Source organism: Fringilla coelebs (genome assembly GCF_963513975.1).
Source record: "Fringilla coelebs genome assembly, chromosome: 17".
Taxonomy (NCBI): Eukaryota; Metazoa; Chordata; class Aves; order Passeriformes; family Fringillidae; genus Fringilla; species Fringilla coelebs.
The window spans coordinates 4,126,666-4,146,051 of NC_140043.1; the positions used below are offsets into that span (position 1 = coordinate 4,126,666).

At 42.1% G+C, this 19,386-nt stretch overlaps 1 protein-coding gene across 1 annotated transcript in view; it reads right to left on the reverse strand.

The window, feature by feature from the left end:
* SPECC1L (sperm antigen with calponin homology and coiled-coil domains 1 like) overlaps positions 1–18,778 on the reverse strand; it is a 63,408-nt gene extending 44,630 nt beyond the window's left edge. The window contains exons 1-2 of the mRNA XM_084217059.1: positions 18,644–18,778; positions 4,733–4,922 (exon numbers count right to left, since the gene is read on the reverse strand). Of these exons, the coding sequence (XP_084073185.1) occupies positions 4,733–4,885 (153 nt within the window). The 5' untranslated portion in view covers positions 4,886–4,922; positions 18,644–18,778. The remainder of the gene's footprint in view (positions 1–4,732; positions 4,923–18,643) is intronic.
* Between the last annotated feature and the right edge of the window lie 608 nt (positions 18,779–19,386).

A 19,386-nucleotide genomic window follows, 5' to 3' on the forward strand; every position in this document is an offset into this window, starting at 1 on the left:
CTGGAAGCTAGGACAGAGGCAGGGGAAAAACCACCCTCACCATATATCCTTGCCTTGCTTTCAAGCTCTTTTCTAGGGAATTTTAAGAAATGGGGTATTTGTTTGATGGACTTTTTGTCTAACCTCATATGATTGTTCCTGAAACTACTGTTAGCCACAAAAGCTGCCTGGAATGTGACAAGGCAGCAAGCATAGGATTTTCAACAACCAGACTCCCAAACAGAGAGTACATCTTTCAGAATAAAGCAAAGTCTAGAAATACTAAACTCTTAAACATTAATTGGCAGGCTTTATACTCTTTAAAACACAATTTTTCAAATGGTGAAAATCAAAATGTGCTCAACATTTTTCCCATTATATGAGAAAAAAAAAAATTAAAAGGAAACAGCTGTGCTAGCAGCATTCTTGAGTAACTGTATTATTCAGCTGGATAACACATTTGAACTCTCCTCCAACATCCCAGCTAAAAGGTACAGCTTAGGAGTTAACCAGTTGCTTTCCATCATGTCTGCAAGTTTGTAACTTCCAGCTCCCACACACATCCATGTTAAAAACTATACTGCAGACATTACAATTCTATATATTTAGAATAAAGGTATACTTGCTTAATTTAAAAAATAGTTGCATGTTCTCTACAGTCTCTTTTTACAAATGCCAATTCCAGAACAGCTAGGAACACTGATCACAGTGGAAAGAGCATGGATGGGATCTGTGCCATTTACACAGAGCAGCTACAAAACAAAAGGGAGCTTTGAGAGGAGAGCATATCTGCTCTGCATGCAATTGATAGAAATACAGAAAATTTACAGATAGAAAAAAACATTTGTAAGGTTAAAATCCTCTAGAACAAGCATGTTTTTATTCAATCATGTCAGAAATGGTGTAGCCTTTTGAGAAGGTTGATAAAAGGCTGGAAGAAAACACATCACTCCAAGGATCTAGTCTGATGTGCATCTAAAGCTGGCTTTTCTGCTATGGAAATGCCACTGCTGTTTGCTGTGCAAACAAGGCTTTTCCAAGAGCTCCTTCCTCCCAGGAGTCAGAGCAGCTCCTTGATCTGCCATGTCACACAGCCATGTAAACAGGCACAGGCAATGGAAATATAAATAGGAAAGCAAAAACATCAGAGGGCTACAAAAGCCATAAAGCCCACCAAGCTCACGTGGGGAGGATGGGCTGAGCACAAACTACTGGTGTACAACAATCCTGGCTTACCTGTGATCTGATCAGATTTTCTATCTAATTGAAGTTCATTTTGTGGGCATGGGGGCACAGGGGGAGGCAAACAACCCTGTGCAACTATTGCCTAAAGCAAGGTATCACAAGAAGGCACAGAACAGTGATTTTCTGCTTTGCTGCTGGATCTGCCCACCCTCCTGCAAACGTGATGGTTCCAACAGACTAAGAGCTGTCAGCATCTTTACCCTGCTGAAAGACTGGGGAAATTAGATTAAGCTTTTAGACACTTACAGTACAAGTACATGTTATCAAGCCAAATAGGTCAAGATGTGACTCAGCTTGAAGGAAAAAAAACTAAGTAAAATACACACGTTCAGACATTACTCATCTGCAGTCCTTGCTGAACAAAGGAATTTAAGACAGCCATTCTTCTTCTGACTTACCCATAAACTATTTCTGGTCTAGGTTGGAAGGCACTGCCTCCTCTGCAGCCAATTAGTAAACAGTTTCTCAAAGCTGTAACATTATACTCTTGGCAAAGAAAACTATTTAGCAAAGCTTTGGAAAAATTACAAACCAGCAGCTCTCTTCTTAATGTTCCACAATGGCAACCATTCAGAACCTTTAAAATCAAAGTATTTTTGTAGCATATCTTTTTAATTGAAGCAAAAGCAATGGTGTACATTTATTAAACAACTTTTCCCATTTATTAAGAACTGTGCCATCCTGCTTAGCATAAAAACTCCTCCATTAAAATATGAAAAATTAGAAAATCTCATCATTAGAAATGCTCATCCAGACCTATTTTGTTTTTCTGTATAAAAAAACACTTTATAATTATACAATTCATATTCTGTTTTCCTCTAACCACTTTCTTTCAGTGCAACGAAACTTGAATAATGACCTGTACAATTCATTTCATCTTAGTTTCTCAACAGGTATATCCTATTTACTGCACCTCATTCAAATCCCTTTATATATATATAATTATTCCTACCTAAGATTTTCTTTGATGGTTGTTGTTGCTGTATTTGAGTTTTTCAAACATCAAACTTCACAACAATCTGTAATTAAGTTACTGCATTTTGCAAACAGAATAGAAGCCTAGACACATGAATACTGAAAACACACTCTAATTTTTAATATTCAAATACTGGTCTCCAAGTCCTGGCTTTTCAGGGACACTGGATTTTGCAATTTGTCTGAAGTACAGCTGCTGCCTAATTACAGCTGGGAGTGTTAGCAGGATCACAAGCTCATTAGCTGAAGAAGTCAAAAAATAATGACCTTAAAAATAAGAATACATTATTTGTAGAGTATTTTTGGACAGATTAAAAGTGGCTGGCAGTTAAATTTCTGTAGTAATAAAGTGTGTGGGGCGCTGAACATTTATCCAAGTGCTGGGCAAAGTGGGAGACAAAAACTACAGAGAAGGAACCCACCAAGGGCATTGGGAAACAGACCCTGGGACAGGCTCAGCTCTGCTGAAGGGCGGCTCCCACAGTTTCTTCCTGTGCTCATTGTCCATACATTTTGAAAACTCCAAAAGAAAGGACAAATGCATGGAACAATGCAGTTAAAGAAGCCCACCCAAAGCTGAATGCTGGCCTATAGTTATATCATGAAGGGGATGCTGTTTTACAAAATAATTTTCCATTTTGCAACATTATTACTGACTGAACCAAGATTGCTGCAGCACTGTATTACTACTCTTTAATAGGGGCCTTTCACTCAATATCCAGCTCAAAGGACTGAATAAATTAACAAGCATTGCAATAAAGCTATTTAATGCCAGATTTTTTTTTGTCAGAGAATATGAAAAGAAATTTTAATTTAATAACACACACCAATTCATCAACTCTAAGAGAATATCCTACAGCCTCTATGAGGAAAACAATATGCCAAATGTTTCATCAACAATATAAAATATAAAATCATATTTTAAAAGTATTTTTAAAAATGTAACTTCTATTGATACTTCTTTCAAGTCAGAAATTATGTGATTTGTCAGTAGCAGTAAATAAAAAGCCCCACAAACAACTAACTTTGTTCCATAAGTACAGAACACTCAAAGAAGATTCATCACTATCATTAAGTCACACAGTTGGCACAACAGCACCATAACAAGTAAAAGACATCCAAGTGTATGAGTAAGCCTGGTTGAACATAAACCTGAGATAAGCCTTAGTAATCAAGAGAAAATTTCATTGTGCCTCAAACTCATAAATTGTCATGAATTCTAATCCCACACCAAAACATAGCCAGAAGTGTTACTAATATAAGCAAAACTGTGAAAGCATACTGGGTCAAATCTGTTCAGTGTTATATCATCCTCCTCCTTTATCTCCCTGAGAGGAATGACATAAGAAACTTGATAAGTAAACTACAAAGGACTTCAGTTGCTTTGAGAGGTTTCTAGAAATATAAAGTATGTAGTGTCAACAAGCATCAAAGATTATTTAAAGCTAAGAAAACTGTAAGATGCATTGGGTGATGCAAGAAAGGAGGGGCACTGGGAGAAAACCTCCCTGAAACTTGGCTTGCAAGTTCATCAGCAAAAGTATGAACCATTCTTCCATACAAGAAAAGGAAGAGGGGACAGGGAACACACCTTTAGACTTCAGTAACCCTGCAGGGCTCTTACAGAGAGACCTCAACTCCTACATTTCATTAATTTTGGATCTTTATTTGCCAGTTACTTAAATGGCCTTTGTGGCTTCACTGTATGCCAGTGACAGTGGTTCAGGTCCCTGCTGACACCCTGTTCCTTGCTCTGTTCATTTGCTCCAGGGCAGCAGCAGCACAGCACTGCACACTGGGCTGCAGAGAGCAAAAGGAGCTGGATCCAGCCACGTTTCCATGCCAGGAAAAGGAGGCAGAGCAGGCAGGCTCATTCCATCCATCCAGCCCAGATGTGGTTGCTCCCAGGTGAAAACTCCACAGCAGCACACCTCAGTGTGTCTGATGGTTTGTTGGAAGTCATATGCTCCTCCATGCACTGCCCTGTTTTCCTACTGTAAGAGAAAACCTCTACCTTTGAACTTGTTCTGGGAGCAAGAATCAACTTGTGAAAATTCAGCTCAAGCAGTACTTCAACACAAAGCAAAGGCCAAAACAGCCAGAAGAACTCGGCTGCACTGACCCAACACAGATCACTGATATAAAGAAGTTCTCATGTTAGATACTTCATTAGTTCTTTTTTCAGAATTAGTAAATAACTCTTATCAAATCCTATTAGTCACTGACACCATCCAAGCATAACACCACACAAATAACTTTCATCAGAGCACAACTTCCACTCTGCTCTTCTGCACAACAGCCAAGTCCTGCACAGCACACTGCTCTCCATCTTCTGCTGCAGAATGAAAGTTCAGCATGAATGACACACCAGATCCTGTCACCCTGCCCAGCGCTCTGTAACTACCCAGATTCCCTCCAGCTACCCATGCAACCTCCAGTCTAAGCTGCATTAAAGAATAGCCTGGAAATTCTACCCTTTTTAAAGCTTTATTTTAAAAAATACAAATGATCAGAATGTTCTACTGGTTATTACCTTCAAAAGAGACGCTGATGTCCCAGTTTTGGAGAGTTTTGTTACTGCAGACACTGAGGAGCCGTTTTCTGGTTTGGCTTTTTCACTTGTTTGAGCTTTATTTACTCCAGGCACTTTGGGCACTGAGCCAACACTCCTGCTTGCTTTCTTCATTCTGGGCTGTCTGTTTATGATGCATTTACAAACAAATCTACAAGCAGAAAGAAAGAGACTTTAAACATAAAATACAGATGAAAAGCAATGTCTTTTTTTACAATGTTCTATTTAAGACCAGACATCCAGAAGAGCAGCAAAGACCACAAATTAGAGCCAAACAAAATGCATGTGACTGACCAATGGTTTTTGCCTTTTTTTAAAAGGGATTTTTGCTAAGGACTAAGCTCCACTCCAAATTATAATAATTTCTTTTTTTAAGTTCTCGTTCCACAAATGGCATTGAACTGAGGATATTTTATAAGTGACCCATGTTGCTGAGCTCACTCGTTAGCCAGCAAAAGAAAGGCTTATTAGGGAGCAACATCCTTTATTTCTGACTGTGGGAAGGAAAACACTGTGGGAGTATTCAGGCAACAGCTTAACTACCAACAACACTGGATCTGAGAAAAGATTACCACCAGCTCAGGAAAACAGCAGTCATGGAGAAAAACTTACTGTACAAAAAAATCCAAAGAAGTTGAAAAATCCAGACTCCTTCAAACCAATAATTAAAAATCAAAATAATAAACACATGGAACTTTACAAAATTTAAGACAAGTTGCATGATTACAAGGATTATGTTCAGGAAGGAACCAGAAGCAGCTCCCTGGGTTCCATGGCCTGCAGTGAGGACACTCCTGGCCCTGCTGTCTCTGACAGCAGAGAATTGCCAGCACTGCCATTCCACCCACAAGCCCAGATGAAAGCCCAGAAAACAAAGCTGGCTTTATCCAAACCAGGAGCAGCCACAGCAGAAAACTGTAGGCATTACAACAACAGCAGCTGATTCCAAGGAAGCACAGACTAACAGAGAGGAGAACAGCCACAGAACAGCCAGAACTTGAAGCATGGGCTACCAGAAAGACTAGACACACCAGGATCTTCTCCTCCTGCAAGAGTGAGAGTTGGCACTTGCTTTCCTCATCACCCCTGAGTCAGATGTCATGGGATGGAAGATTAAAAGGACAACATCTCCACTCCACTTTCAGTCTTAGGGATTCCAGTTGGAAGTTAGTGATCAGGTTTATGTGAGCCCAATCTCACAGCTGATTTGAAACATGAAACACGTCCAGTCATTTCCATCTCTTAAAAACTGAAGCATTTCAAAGGCACAAAAAGCAGACTGATGACTGTGTGCATGAGACATTTGACATAACAACACAGCGGTCAGAAATACTAAATAATTTCAGCTAACAAAATTAACACTGTACCCTTACACACACTCCTTCCTTCTGAGCACCATCTCAGCTGCACACAAGTATATTTCAATTCTGACTTTGATAAAAGTCAGTAAAACTGCAGGAGTTTTGCCTCCTCAGATCCCCAAGTACTGTTAACAGAAGCAACAGGAAGCTTCATCTTAAAACACTGAGAATATTTGTTTATAGCTTCCAGATTCCTTTTAGCTCTGAATGCTGCCATAAACAGACACAGAAAACTTTGTTTGCTGTTGCAGTTTCATCATCACAATGTCAAAAATGCACCAGTCCTGCCATATAGCTACAAGTAATCAGAACACTTTCACAGAAGACTAAATAACTGAGAGATAATTTGAAATGAGACTCCTTAGAAAACCAAAACCCAAACCAGAAAAGCCCCATGAAGGCAATATGTTTGTTATACACACCTAATATTAAGAGGCACAACTGCCTACTAGATTCCAGAAACAGATGGTAATGCTGGTTACCTTCTAAGTTGCCACACTTCTATTTCTTGCCTTTTTCATGTTTATGAGTCACTTACTTGTGCTTTTGATCTTATTCAACTGAAAACTAAAAGTGAAAAATACTAAAGAGGATGGAGTTCTTTAGTAAAACTGGCATCTTTGCTATTGAGTGGTATTTTTGATGTTCTGCAGACATAAATAAATTGCCAATAGCACACTTGAGGAATAACCAAATGAATTTTCAGAGCGCAGTTTGTAGCGAAGCTGACTGCATTTAAAAAATTATCCCAAAGGAAAACTACACACCTGTGATAAATCCAGTCAGTCAGAACCATTCCTTTTTGACAGCTCACAGAGTGAGAAGGCCAGTGCTCCCAGAAGAGTTTGGGCAGTGATATGACAGTGATACTTTTGGGCAAAGCCTGACAACCTTGCCTGGCAATGAGATAAAGCAGTGGCTCTGGCTGGCATGGAGACACCCAGCACTGGCTGCTTGCAAGGCACATTTTCCACGTCTGCAGAGCACATTCATCAGCCCTGACACACCTTGCAAAGCCAGACACAGCACACACGAGCTTTGCATGCACAGTAAACACAGGTGGATCTGTTTATCACAGCAAGTAAGAATAACATAACCCACTGGATGGATGCAGGCTAACATCACCTTTTACAGAACAAACCATTTTTACTGGAATCAAGATATCTCAGGGGGGCAGCAGCACCAGGACTCTGTGAACTCAAATGTTTCTTATCCATGAGAAGTGTTCCTGAAAACATGCCACAGTGTCTGCTTCAAGGACAGCAACTGCAAAGCAGTGATGGAAGCAAGCAAAACTCAACAGTGTCAGCTAAGTATAATCCTCATGTTTCATCACAGCATTACTTTAAAATATCCAGAAATTTGACACTCAAGACCAGTATTTTTGATTCACTGAAACTCAAAGGTAGAACCACACTTCCAGAAACTCTAAAGATACATAGAGGACAAGAAGGCTTAGAGACCCCTGTTCCTGTTTTAATTCCAGAGAAACTAAACCTTAGTAGTTACTTTCCTAATTAAAGTTTACATCATTAGAGTTTAAAAACTGAGAAAAATATACAAATGGGTCACACAAAATAAGAACAAGACATCAATTAGCATTACAGGTTCTAAAAGCAGCTGCTTACTAAGAGTCCTAAAGTGAATTTATGGCCTCTCTGTGCCTATTTCTCACCTCCTGCCTTCTCCAGGAAGGAAAAAGAAGATGGGGTTTCAGCACTGAAAACAGAAGACCTCAATATCGTGTGACTGGAAGTAGAAAAAGCCCTGCTTCACCCAGTTTCTCAAAGGGCAGGTATGGCAGATAAAAACTACTTTTGTGCTTCTGAAGAACACAACCACATTCCTCAGGAAGAAACAGTATTGAGAATCAGCAATAACCTTGTCTCTGCACAACAAAAAAATCTAGCAGGAAATTTTAAAATAAGAAATAAAACTCTCTCTAACCAAAGGAAGCTTTCTGAAGAGTAACATATAGCATCAACAATTCAAATGACAACTAAAATATTATTTCATTATTGTTTTAAAAAGAAAATACTGCATATAAAACTATATTTTCTATTTTTCCCTAGGGAGAAAGAAAGAATTAGTGAAGACTTCCTTTCCCTTTATACACACTTCCTCCTCCTCAAAAAAAAAAAAAAAAAAAAAAAGGGAAAAAAAGCCACTGCTAAAGAAAATACTCATCAGCAGGCAGAAGACGTTACTGGAAACATTTGATTAATGATAGCACAAACAGTATCAATTAATCAAAATGGAAAAAAGCCAAAACACCACCAAAATATCAGATAGAAAGACTGCATTCCTAAACTCAACTGTAACTATTCCCTCTAACCTGTATCCTTTCCCAGGCGTCTCTCTCTCCACAGCACACATAGTCCAGCAAACGGGAGCTTGCTCAGGAGTGCTCTCCCTGCTCTGGGGGAGGCATGTGAAACCAGTCCTGTGCTTTATACCAGCTGCAAACACAACTGCATAAATAATAATTTAAAACTGTTTTGCCCAATAGCATGGCTCTGCTCCCGACTGTAAACTGATATGATACATCCAGCCAGCCAACGTGCAATGCTTTCAGCATTACTCTTCAGAACCCTGAAGCAGGGCAGGGAGGGGATGATTCCTTACTCTGATTATTTTAATCTCATCCATTATTTAATATGCTTGTTTATGCTAATATTGTTGTCACAAAAGTAAAGAGTAGTAGTTACAAGAGTAATATAGTTTCCTGTGCCTGGAAGACAACAGAGGGTTGAGCAACAAAAGTATTTTTGAGAGGCATGAAGCAACTCTACCTACTAAAAATCATGAATTATTAAGAAAATTATAAATAATCTTAGAATTATCTTTTAAGAGAAAGAAAATTAAACAAGCAATCCCTCAAATCTGAGGATACTGAGCACTTTTGGAAAATCAAATACCCAAGAAGAAATTGCTCACATCTAAGAGCAATGGAGTCAGTACATTTTCACTCTGTATTTGTGCAAATTCTTTGGTTTTGATATATTTAGGCTGACAACTTTGCCCAAATAATTAGGGAATGATGTTTTCAGGTCACTTATACAGTCCCAAAAGGCAGAAAAGCAAAGAGATTATAAAATACAGCCTCATCATCCCCCTGTAAAACACAGACACAGAACTTTCCCAAGTCTCTGCAGACAAGACAGCACAGACACCATTTCATTTCATATCTGGAATATGAAATAAGCTATCTAGAAAAAGACACAGCTCTCTATATCTATAACTTTCAGCCTGCAAGCTGCACAAGCACTCTACAACATCTCTTGCTCAATAATTCCAAAAACATGATATATAAACCACTGGATTCCAGCAGCCCAGAGCAAATAGTGCATTTCTTTTATTGCTAAAGATGAAGACATCAGTTTTAGTGACTTGCAAGTTTGCTGATGCTAGCAGGTAATTTAAGATACCAAAGATAAGAGGAGAGCCCATGGAATCACAAAGACCCTTATGAGCCTAAGTGAACAAAAAAAACAACAAACAAAATTAAATATAGGTAAACACAAACACATCTTTCTCTCGGAGGAAAGCAACCTCAGCTTCAAATACAAATGTGCTCTCAGTTTATCATTACTGCTCAGCAAGACTACTGGTTCACAGCTTCATTATGCTATCAGTGCAGTGTTTGGAATGAGGAAAAGAAAAAAAAGCAAAGCAATTCCAGAAATTATTAAAGAAAGGAATAGAGAATGAACCATAAAACACAAATATCACACTCAACAAATCAATTGCCCATCTACTCACACTTTGATTGTTATGTGCAGTTCTTCTCTCAAGCTCAAAAATTCTTACAGATTTTAAAATGATCAAACAAGGGGCAAAAGTAAGATCAAAGATATAGAATAGCACCCATGAGATATCTCACAGGGATCATGACAAAAGCCAATCAAATCTGGAATGGCATCGAGAAGGCAGACTGGGAGTGGCTGTTAATCATCAACTCCAGTAAAAAACTAAAACTAAAGACCAGGAAATTAATTTAGAGCCAGATTCTAAATTTTAAAAAAGGGAGCTGTATGTTTAATGTATATTGTGAGAGGAGATGGGGAGACTGGCCATGCACGAGGTACAGAAATTTCCTCATGGCTGTTAAATATCTGAGCACAAAGGGCTCAGAAACCCCTCTGAGCCAAAACTAATTACAAGGTGGGAGAACAGTCAGGGTAGGAGGGAAGACTTTGGGTTTGAGATTTTTCCTAAGGCATCTGCCCCCAGCTGCAGGTGGGATGGAGCTCCAGGTGGGCTGGATCCCTGTGCCAGTGTGGGCAGTGTCAGCTACGTTCCTGTGCTGTGAGGAAAATGCACAACTGTGCATTGCAGTGCAATACAGATGGAGCACACGGGGCTGCACTGCTGCAGCAATGACTGCAGGGAGTCTTTTAGAGAAAAGACCTTTCTATTTCTTTTTGTCTTAAAAATTCTGAAAAGCCTTCACAGTTTTCCATTACAAGTTGTGGAATTACAAAACTAGGAATTCAGCATTTAAGTTATGCTATCCATCCACTGTTTTCAAGCTGCATTTGCTATTGCTACTTCTCCTTCAAACAGAAGGGAGGAAAGACCAGAGCTTTGGGCAAGAATTGGCTGTTGCACACCTCAATTTCTCTACTCCTTCTTTGGAGAAAACTTCAGAGCTGTAGCTGCTGCAAGCGATGTGTAACCGTTGCAATACTTAACATTCCAGACAAGTGACAGGAACATTTACAGAACTCCTGAACTCACAAACTGTGCTCTAAAGGCCTTTTCATAACAAAATTAAATTATGTAGCCTTGTTTTCAAGCTCCTATTTCAAACAACTGCTATTTCAAACCACTGCCAAGGAAAAAAAAAACAACTGTTCATCAACTAGCATGGAGAAACTGTTCTACAGGGAAGGGCAACACTGTCCACGACTTGGTCCCAGCAGGAGCTTCTACACTGACAGCAGCTTCAGAAGACTTTTTTAATTATAGCTTTCAAAAACAGAATAACAGATCAGGTAAATCCATACCTTACTGGTAACCATCATTGAGCTGATTACAAAACATTCAGTATTGGCTCAGTACCCTTAACATGGCCATTAACTACAGCTGCTCACAGCCCAGATAAAACACCATCCACATTATTATTTAAGTAGGGTTTGTTTCCTTGGTGTTGAAAATACAGGTAATTTGGTTATAATGTCATTTTTCACTCCTTTTGGTAAATTTCACAGTTGCATCCAAATGTTAAACCACACACTAAGAGATGAGGCAGCATATACCTATTTCCTGGGTAGCAATTGCACTCCTATGTCAGATTTTACAGTCTTGAACAAACAGCAGACACGTCAACCTTCCCTGTAAACCCCTTGGGTTAGTATTCTGATAAAACTGAGCTAACTCCTACAGTGACATTGCTTTCCAGGAAAAGGAAAAAATTAACACACACATTTTCCCAGCCAAAGGACTGGCCAGCTTTAAGCATAAACCCCAGTAATCTAAAAAATGATACTTGATCAGTTAACTCCATTAATTGGAAGTGCTCTTACCTGTTATTCCAAGCATGGTCTAAAGTGTTACTCTAAAAATCAAGGACCTTCCAGTTACAAAGGTGTATTTAGTGTCCTATAACCCTAAGCATATACTGTATTCCTCACACAACAACCAAAGTCCACTGGTAGAATGCTTACAGTGTTAATTGCTGTGATTCCTCCAGTCATGAGTCCTACTGACAAACACATACGTGGAAATTCCCCTGGCACTGCCTGGCAGTACTTTCAAAACCAGCCCTGTCAATTTTAAAACCAGGGGAGTTGTGAGAACAGCACAACAAAAGGTGTAGGACCAACACAACAGCTTCCTTCCCTTTCAAACTGACTGGCTCAGCATACAACATTTCACTGCCACATTCTCTCTCCAGCACAGCTGTTCCCAGAAGTGCTGCCTCAAGCAGGTGACCAGAGGTGACCTCCTCCCTTTGGTCCAGTGTAAATGTTGGCAGCTGAACTCAGATATCAACAACTGCAGCAAAGGCTTCTGCTGCATCAAGTTCCCAGGAAGGAGTAAGGCAGGCAGCAGCCAGGTGCCCATCACAGCAAGGGGACAAAGAAAGGACGTGCAAAGAGCCATTTCAGAGGCAGACCAGTGGCTCCCAACACATGTGCCTTACAGGTAAAACCTGTAAGAGAAGTGATTAACTTTGACTAGGCCTCATGCTCATCCAAAACACCCCACCAGATTTTCAGTTCATGCAAAATCCAAACACTCCCAGTCCTGATACCAGGATGGTTGTGGTGATAGATCTGCTCTTACCAGCAGTTGATTAATTCTCAGCTTGAGGACTTTCTATTGCCTGGACATCTGGAACTGGGAGGTGCTGAGTGCTCGCCATGTCCACTTCATCCCCAACCTGGTCCGACAACATTCTTGAAGGCATTGCAACAAAAAATCCCAGAGAACAGAAGAAGCAACAAAGAGATGCATCACCTGAGGACCTTCCCAGGCCCCAGGTGCTTACATCTCTGGGACTCCCAAGCCCAGAAGGACCATCCTGGTCTCAGATGCCCCAAGCAAACGGCCTGAATGGGAACGGCTCATGCACCAGTCAATCTCGCTAAGGCTGGGGGAGGGAAGCGCCTGCTGGGGATTGCTTAAGTTAGTCATGAAAATAACTTAATTGTACCTTGCCACCTAAAGAGGCAGTCCCACCCCTTCCTCAGTCCTCTCCCTTCTCTCCATTCTAGAGATCACAGCTCATTTTTGATGAGTTGGTCTTTCAGACAGATCAGGACTGATCTGACTCACCTTGTAATTGCTAGATACTATGCAAAGGAAGCAGCGGGACTGGGAACAAGAAGGAAGTCTCATCCTTTCAGAGATGGTGTAGCCCCAAATTTGTTTTAATTCAGTTTCAGGCTATTGGCCTCTCAGCAACAGCCCTGCTTTAAATGAACCTCTTACTGCCCCCCACCAAAGCACCAACACTTTCCAAGCCACTCTCTGCCAGGGCACAGATGAACCATGTTATTTTTATGCCATCACCACGTCACAAAACAGGGCACTGAAGGGTCTGAAGCCTGGCTATCTGCAGGTTTCAATTCTGTGCAGTGGCCCACATCTTTCCTCACCTCCAAGACCTGTCAACAGCACACTCATTACACAGTTTAAAGGCTTCAGGCTTGGCAGACAGAGCCACATGCAAATCCTTCCTAAATACTCTGGTATCACTAAGGGAGGAGCAGTTACTGGCCCTAGCATGGAAGCTCAAGGACATAAATTTGAGTCATGTGGAAGAAAAGTCCTTGCAACAGGATGGAGAGATTCCCATCTACTGGTAATTTTTTATTTCCCCAGGGAAAAAGGGTAAGACTATTTCTCTTCCAAATTTTATTCCAAGCCTTCCAGAAAAGGGTGAATCACCAGTTTATGGAGCTGCTGTTCCCTGGGACAGTTTGGTTGCTGGAGCAATGCAGGATTCTACATGGGACAAAGCCTGGGAAAGCACTAAAACCCCAGTACAGCATCCCTAGCTGATGTAGCTGCTGATATCATCATGGAATGCCAAGTGCACTTTGCACTGTGAAACACTTGTAAGGTATTTCTTTGAAAAGCTCCTGGATCTCCAGGTTTCCTGGCAAGCCTTTGATGCATGACTGAAGGCCTGAGAATAGTTTTTCCTCTAGAAAAATGCAGTCTATTAGAAAAGGCTATACTAAAGTACTTTTTTTACCTTCAAATATCCTTTATTTTACAACACTAATGTCCATAACTGATAGACTTAATTTCCTTCTATAGATACATATTATTTAAGTTTTACAGGTGTGTATGTCAAAGATTTTCAGGAAACTGTCAAGAAGTCTTTGTAACAAAAATTTGTATGATTTCATGTTTTTAACACAGCAAATGTAGTTCCGAATTTGAAACAAAGTAGACTGGAATTTCATCTGCACACTTGGATCTATATCCTTTAAAATGTCTTTCCTATTTTTCCTGAGTTTTCACAAACAGAATTTACATTACTTACAGTAATATCTATCCCAGCAAACTATCAAAACCTTTGGAGAACAGCATGATGGCACCTTTAAACTTTTCCAAAGTCACAGGCACACCCATGCTGCAGGCTGAGGAAATCCTCTCCTGTAGTTTTGTGGAATTACAAAAATAGGAATTCTGCATTTATGTTATGCTATCCATCCACTGTTTTCAAGCTGCATTTGCTATTGCTGCTTCTCTTTCAAACAGAAGACCAGAGCTTTGGGCAAGAATTGGCTGTGGCACACCTCAATTTCTAGAAACAACAACATTATGTCACAAAGTTTTCATTTTAACCTGTTAATTCCTTATGACCTCAATATAGTTAAATCCAATGATATTGCCACATTCAAGGATGCATCTCATATTTACAAATCCTAAATCAAGAATAATTTGATGACAACCATTACCAACAACTGTATGTATTAAGAAGTTCATCAATTCCAAAAGAGAAATTAATTGTCCAATCTCACGTAAGCAAGTGCAGATACAAAGTAGCTTTGCATGATTCTGTCACTGAAAGGAATGAAGGTCCTTTTTTTTTGTTGCAGAAAGAAATAAAAACAAAACTAAAACTTCAAGTGTACACAGTTACTCAGATTTGTGGAAGGAATCATGCCTATAAAAGTAGCTTTAGTTTTCCTTTTCTCATCCAGAAAAGTCTATATTCCTTCAGGGACTAGAAGGAAATATTTGCCATTAACCATTTAAAGTGCTGGTCACTTCTTAGGGAAGAGCAAATTGAAACAGGCAAGACCATTGTCTGAAAAGACACTGCACAGCAGATGCTACTTTAAATGCACACCCATTATCAACCCTCAGTGTCTTTTATTTTGCTAAATAAAAGAAAATTTTAGCTCAGTATAATCCAGCAACTCAGGAAAAAGAAAAAAAAAATTAAAAATCCTTTGTCTAACAGAGAAAGTCAAACTTTAGCAGATCATTTTTATAAACTTGCCCATGTCACTTAAGACCTGTCCATACAAAGACAGCCAACATTCTAGCAGTGAAACACATTGAAGTATTTCAATGCTGGAATACTCCCCAGCACCAACCCTCACACAGCAAGGCAATTCTGCAGCCGAAGCTTCAAGAAGGCTCCATCTGCCAAAACCACTGCGTGCTTTTAATTAAGAGCATCCACAGAAATGCATTAAGAACACAGAAAGTTTCAGGGAGCAGTAAAAATGCCATGATCATGCTTCCCACTCACCTCCCCAAAGGTAGATCCCACAGAAAGTCATTACTCACTGCAAGGACCTGTGCAGAGCATGTATCCCACACTGGCCAAATGACCAAAGTCAAGGAAATACTTTTAGCATCCAAAATATACAAATACTTCCAGACTGATGTCATCAAATACATCACTCAGTACTTCAACTCTACCTTAACTCTTTTTTACTATTATTTAAGTACTACATGTTAGGTGCTCACTTTATTTTCCTGAATAAAACTGCATATCTAGCAATTATTAGCAGCCAGTCATCACCTTGGCTCTATTATGGCACACAGTGATGGAAAACGAAATTTATGCAAGATTTATCTTTCAAAAATGTCAAACCAAGTTTTGAAGTAAGTAAAAACTTGTTATTTACTCTTCTGAAATTTTGCTTTAGTGGCTTTATAAACATTTAATATGCAACAAGTGACTTAACTGAAACCTTTCATAAAGTCTCCTTTCACCTAAATTCAGAATTTATCCTTGTATTATTCTTCCCTGCAATTTGGGAAGTTACTAGTTCTGCCACTGATTTGTAACACAGTGTCAGTTCTTTGCAAAACTGAAGTACCCCAAGAAGATGAAGATCAAAACTTTGTATGTTTGATGAAGATCAAAAGTTGTAGTGCCTTGTAGGTGTAGGACAGTAAAGTCTTCTTTGCCAAAGAAAATCATGCACATATGTGTGAAAAATCTACTAATGAATAATTTATGTTTAAAGATAGAATCCTGTGATTACTTCCAGGCTGCACTACTGCTAAGTGCTCCAAATGGTGGCTTCTCTGATCATTTCAGCTGGAATAAGCTCAAAAGAAACAAGTAATAGGTTCCTTGTAACTAGTCATGTAAGGCTACCATTATGTACATAAATCAGCTTCCAACATTGCTCTTTCTCCCTTTTTCAGTATAAAGACCAAAAATAAGACTAAATGGGGTGATTTTTTAAGCCAGGAAGTACAAGCCTAACATTTCTTATGCTGTTTTCCCAATGAGCAATAGTGATTCAGTCCCATTAATAGCACTACACACTGCTAGGGCTGGATCCTTGTTGGCAAGACAGGCTCCAACACTACAAGGTCCAAAAAGAGCTTCTGAATTACATTAGTGAAAAATCTCCTAAGGAGTTTCCATAGCCTCCACCTACTGAGAAGCTGTTTTCCTCCTTCATACCAATAGTAAAGCAAAAATGGCACAAATTTGACTTCAAAATGTTCCTTCTAAGTATATATCTATCAATACATAAAATGTTGACTGTACATCAAATTTATTTTGTACAATTAAATCTTTGCAGCATAAAAATATCCATCTGCAAATGTGCTAAAGACAAAAACTTCTAAAACTCAAGAAGTTTTAGCCCTGGCATTTGCCACCTTTAAATGATGTCCAGGTATGGCTCATGAAAATGCCAGCTGGCCCAAGCAAGCCATGCCCATGCCAGCAATGATGTGGCCAAGCACATGCCAGACCTCAGCCTAACACCCAAATTATCTTTGATTTCTCTCTTCACTGAAAGAAAACTCCAGCCTGATGCAGAAGATACCTTTGGCAGATGCCTGGAAGGCCACTGAGGGAAAGAGAAAATACCCTGGAGCTGCAAATCACAACAGAAGGTAACACCTGGAAATCCCTACACAGAGGTTTTCCCACTGTGATGTTCCACCATCATGAGACTTTAATATAACAAACCCTCAAACAATCCAAGAGAGTAGACAGATCTTTACTGATGATCACCCTAAAACACATGTCAACAATAAGCTTAAGCAGATAAAATAACTGGGAAAATGTGGGCTGCATTATCTAACTAGATGGCCCTTTATTTGACAGGAATAGAAAAATATGTTAAAATATTTGAGAGCTTTTATTCCCAATTATGTATTATATTCAAAAAAGAAAGAAAAAGACATGTATCTTCAGCCATACAAAAACACCTGAGAAATCAAGGGGTTTTTTCCTTACTTCACCTAGTTTACCAGCCTGGAATCTGGTTTTTCCATTAGCTGAAAGTGAAGTGGCAGTGTTACAAGAAACATGAGACTACTCCCGTCTCAGTTTCCCAGTTTTAATCTCAGACTATTTACAATGACCTTCTCTTTTAATTTTTGTTAGCAACAACGTAACAACACTCAACCAGGCTGGAAACAGAGAAGAAACTGCTTTTCTTCTGAGCTACTGCAGCACTACATTGCGACCCACGGTGTTAAAAGCAGCCAGTGGCTTTAATTTGCCTATCTTTCAGCAGCCAAAGTCCACACCATTAATGAAACAGGAAGCAGCTCCAGAAGGTTTATGTTTGCTTTTGGGGGGAGCAGAGCTTGCACAGACTATGCCCTTCAACAGAACCCACGGCTCCTTAAAGCTTTTTTCACCCAGCAGAACCACTTACATGACACATTTTCTGCTACAAGAGAACTCTGTTTTCCAGATTCCAGCACAGACAGACACTTCACGCGATCACAGATGCTGCTGTGGAGAGAAGGGTGCAGTTTGCTGAGCATCAGCACAGCACTGCATTGTTTTTCTCTCTAAAGACACAGCGTGCAGAACCTCTCAGAGCAGGCTGGTGACCGCTTTTGGCCCAGCTATAGGAACCTGCCTTCCTACATCCCCAGTAATACGAGGTCATGTCAGACTTGGAAGCTGAAATAGTGATGAGGCACAGGATGGCAAACAGCAGGCACAAAACTGGAACTCAGAGGCTCTTTCAGCTCTAAAAAGGCAGAAAAACCGCGCTCCAGAGAAGCAAGAGACCAGAATCCAGACAAAGGTGGCTCCCGAACACACCAAACCCAGCTGGAAAGCTGCTGAACGCGGGCACTCCGCGTTTCTCCTCAGGGAGCTCCACACGCACCCACCATCCCTCTCACAGACACCAGCGTGAAGCGAACGGTTCCACCGCGGGATGCAAACGCGGGCCAACCTGCGCCTCCCCGCCAGCCGGGACCGGCGGGCGCTCCGTTCGCTCCCCGCCAGCCCCGCGGGGTCACGGCAGCGCGGGTGACAGGGAGGACGCGGCAGGCCGGGCGGAGGGTGCCGCGGGCGGCCCCCGAGGCGGGCGCGGGGGTACGCGAGGCGGGCGCGGGGCGGTGTCAGCGCCGCGGGTGACAGCGCGGCCCCTCAGGGGCAGGCGGTGAGGAGGGGCCGAGCCCGAGGCTTCCCGCGGCCGCGAGGCGCTGCGGCCGGGGCGCGGGACACAGGCCCTCCCGGAGCCTGCGCGGCCGCGGGCGACCCCCCGGCGGGCGGGCGGGGGTCGGGGCCGGGCTGTGCCCCGCGCTCGGCGCTTACCGGGGCAGCCGCCGCCTCCTTCCCGCTGTTCCGCAGCCCCGGCTCCGGGGGCGCCGCGCGGGCCGGGCCGGCGGGAGCGGGGGGGCGCGGAGGGGCGCGCGCACGGCAGGGACCCCCTCCGCCCGCCTCCGCCCCGCCCCCTGGCGGCACCGCGCACGCGCCCCCCGCGCGCCCGCCCCGCGAGCCCGGGGGCCGTGAGGGGAAAGGGCGGGGCCCGGGCACGGGCGGCGCGTGCGCGCGGCGGCTCCGCCCTCAGGGCGGCCCCTCCGTCAGGGCGGGGCCGCTCCGCACCTGAGGGTCCGAATCGCGGGGTAGCGGCATCAGGTAGGGAGGAAAAACTCTGAGGTGGTAGAGCCCGACCTGTGACCCAACACCACCGGGTCATCTAGAACGTGGCCGTGAAGTGAGCGCCACTTTCAGTCTTTCCTCAAACGGCGCGGTGACTCCATCACCTCCCATGGCAGCCCGTTCCGATGTCTGATTAACCCTTCTGTGGAGAAATTACTCCTCGTGTCCAACCCGAACCTCTCCTGGCGCAGCCTGAGGCCGTTTCCTCCCATCCTGTCCCTTGTTGCCGGGAGCAGACCCCGAGCCCTCATGGCCGCATCCCCTGTCAGGGAGCTGAGGGACAGAAGGTCCCCCCTGAGCCTCCTTTTCCCCAGGCCGAGCCCCCCCAGCTCCCTCAGCCGCTCCTCATCACTCCTGTGCTCCAGACCCTTCCCCAGCTCCGTTGCTGAGGGTGG